The 3,369-nt window shown below is 35.7% G+C and overlaps 1 protein-coding gene across 1 annotated transcript in view; it reads right to left on the reverse strand.

The window, feature by feature from the left end:
- Nucleotides 1-3,369, reverse strand: part of CDKL3 (cyclin-dependent kinase-like 3) — a gene marked incomplete at its 3' end in the record, with an annotated part of 43,318 nt that overhangs the window by 731 nt on the left and 39,218 nt on the right. Inside the window, exons 5-7 of the mRNA XM_008592761.1 lie at nucleotides 3,090-3,243; nucleotides 2,653-2,981; nucleotides 1,149-1,242 (exon numbers count right to left, since the gene is read on the reverse strand). Of these exons, the coding sequence (XP_008590983.1) occupies nucleotides 1,149-1,242; nucleotides 2,653-2,981; nucleotides 3,090-3,243 (577 nt within the window). The remainder of the gene's footprint in view (nucleotides 1-1,148; nucleotides 1,243-2,652; nucleotides 2,982-3,089; nucleotides 3,244-3,369) is intronic.

The following is a 3,369-nucleotide window of genomic DNA, read 5'->3' on the forward strand; positions in this document are numbered from 1 at the left end:
AGGTAATTCTGGGAAATGGAATTCTTTTCTGTCAAATCTGGAAAAATTCAGTTTCCTTTTGTTCCCATTTGCCATTTGGTCACTTTGACCTGTTTGCTCATTAAATACACCCTTCTCCGTTTGGCTCTAAACAAACAAACAAGAGTTAGTCTGAAGAAACGTGTGTAACTATTTGAGAATGACAAACCTGGAATTGCTAGTTATTTGGATGGTATATGATAGGCATAACAATTATTTTAATAACTAAGAAATAGAATAGAATTTCATTAAACATATGAACAGATCAAACTCCAATAAAAGTTTCATAAAACAAATGTTTTTAACATATTTAATATTCTGAGAATAATAGTCTTGATCATAAGAACCATAATCTTAACTTTTAATTTTCAATACTATTCATTGCATACTGATGAACAAATTGCTTCTGTTAATCTTATTAATAACTTATTTTTCTATTTACAAAATGATATGCTTTATGGATACTGGGAAAACCCAAAGGAAAAAATTAATTGTGCACCCAGCATCTGGAAAACATTTTGTGTTACTTACTTTTATTCATTTAACAACAGAACAGATCATAAAAACTTTCCTAGGTCAATGAACATTCTTCCATGATGTAATGTGTAGTATCCCACTGTATGAATGTACCCTAATGCACTTAATTGGTCACCTGCTTTTGGATAGGTTTGTGTTGTTTTCAACTTATTATTATTATAAATAACACTGTGCTTCAATTTTGAATAAGCTACTTTCCTATGTAAAAAATCGGGGAGAGGGGAGATGAACTACACTGATTATATTTTTCTAATGAAAGTCAGTTGTGTCTATTTGGCAATTGTTTTTAATCCATAAAGTAAAATATTAAAATCATTTTTGGGAAGGGAAAAAACAAAAATTCTTGTGACTTTTAAAGGTGGAAATCTTAGCTTCTGCCCAAGTCACACATTAAATACACAAATTAAGATATAGGAAATTAACTAAAATTGTGAAAACACTAAGGGAATGGTGGCCTATTTTCATCTCAGGAAGAAAAAAAAAAGAAACTAAAAGCACATTTTTAAAAGTGTTAGTGCCCCAAAGATAGAGAAAAGGAAAGGGCATGTAATGTTAAAAGAGACCATATTTTAATGACTAGCTTCTTGCCTTACTTGAATGGGACCTGTATCCTCTTGCCTGTTATTAGACATAACTCGTCCAATAGATTGTGAAGAAATGTGTCTCTTTTTTGCTCTTTCAGTTAACCTATTAATTAAAAACAAATAAGAAGTTATTAGAACTCTCCAGAAATGCCTTCATTTTATCTTCAGGAACGAACAAGTTATACCGTGGAAGTCTACTGTTTGAACACTGAGTGTCAAAATGCAATTGTCAGTCCTTGGGCAGAGAACAACTAATTCACGGCTAACATCAGTAGTGACAACCATTTTGTGGGGTTACTCCTGCTGGCCTTCTTGCTCCCTTCTACCTGTTCTGAGCTTGTATCTCTCAACTACTGGAGTTTCTCAATTTATGAGCTTGCTGTCCAAGACTGGCTTATAACCACAATCGCTGGCTCCATGGTTTTGGGGTCACCTGAAGAAAAACTGGGCTATTGCAGTCTGTAGACTGCTCCACATCTGGACTAACACAGATATGTTTACTTGCCCACCCCTGCAGACCACTAAGCTTTACAACCTATAGCTCAAACCAGTCTGCTAGAATCTGCTTGGGCTAATGAACTTAAGTCTCCTTCCTCACCTAGAATCACAGTAGTCTCCCTAAATATAGACGTGGCCCTAATGCCTTGCTAGATAGACTCTCACCATACATCACACTGTCCTTGATGAACCAGACTCACGGTACCAAACTCTCAATCTGATACCATTGAATCTGATACCATTGATTCCACTGAATCTGTCAATCTCATGGTATCAGAGGCTAAATCTTAAACTGGCCCAATACACTGTTTTTCTCCCCAAATATTTGAACTGGAAAGACTATTTCACTATTAAAGATTATTTTTGACAATCCTTTCTCCATTTAGAGAATTTGCTGTGATAGGGAAATAAAGCCTTTGTTACACCAAGGTACATCAATACCAGAACTTAGGCCGTATCACCTTTTTTCTCTTCAAAGGTAAGACATTTTCTAAGAATCTATTTTTTTATTTTATTTATTTATTTATTTATTTATTTTTTCCTTTTTGTCTTTTTTCGTGTCCGGCAACGGATCGCAACCCTCAGTGTCGCGCCCGGACCGGACCGGACCAGCAACGGGATTGCAACCCTTTGTGTTGCGCCCGCACCTCGCTCAGCCAGTGAGCGGGAACCGGTCTGTATGTGGGATCCGAACCCTCGGCGGGAGCACCGCCGCGCTCCCAAGCGGTGCACTGTAGCAGTGTGCCACTGGGCCGGCCCGAGAATCTATTTTTTTAAAATGAGGTTTTTCCAAAAGACATTAATGAAATATTAAACATCTATATATCTGAGAAAAGTTAATTTCTTTTATAGCATTCATAAGAAGCACTCAGTAAATGGCCCATTATTTAATTAAAATTTCAATATGTCCTCTTCAAGTTAAGTTCACATACAGACACTATGAATGTGATTCTTTGAAATACCATTTATACAAGAACATTGAATTACTTTAGGTCTCTTCTCTGTTACAGCTCACCTTGGATTGGGGTGGGAGAGATTCAAATTCAAATTCGCAGTCATCAAATTAGTACTAGTTATGTTGATGGGTGGCATTGTCATACAACCTCCACCATGTGGATCTTCTTTCATGACATTAGAGTTAGTGCTGGGATTGACAGGGTTTGGTGGTTCAATGATTACAGATCTTGTATCTTGAGACATAGCATGGGCATTTTCAGTTGAATCCTGCTGACAATGTACTCTTTCATACTCTATTTTTTTTGCTTCTGAGATATCTCCTTTTCCTCCTTTGACTTTAATAACTCTGACTTTGATCTCCTTGGGCTTTTTCTCTTTTTCTATTTCCTGGAATAGACACATCCAGAATCTGAGTCATGAGAACAGTTATTTTTGTCACTGGAGTGATAACTATAATGCAGTTATACTGGCTGAAATGAAAACCAAAGTTCTTACCTTTCCCAAAGCTGAACTATTTAGCAGTGTATTGGTATAAATTGTTTTTCTTTCATCTTTCATAAGTTCATTTTCTTTAGAATTATCTTTTGGCTTTATGAATGAATTGACTTTTGCTTCTTGTAGTAATTTAGCTCTCAGCTCTGGTAAGAATCTGATAAAACAAACAACATAAACCAACAATCTTTTTATTTATGTAGATTATCTTTAATGAACAATTTTTTTTTTTTTTTTTAAAAGATGACCGGTAAGGGGATCTTAACCCTTGACTTGGTGTTGT

Source organism: Galeopterus variegatus, unplaced genomic scaffold, assembly GCF_000696425.1.
Source record: "Galeopterus variegatus unplaced genomic scaffold, G_variegatus-3.0.2 Scaffold8297, whole genome shotgun sequence".
NCBI classification, from domain to species: Eukaryota; Metazoa; Chordata; class Mammalia; order Dermoptera; family Cynocephalidae; genus Galeopterus; species Galeopterus variegatus.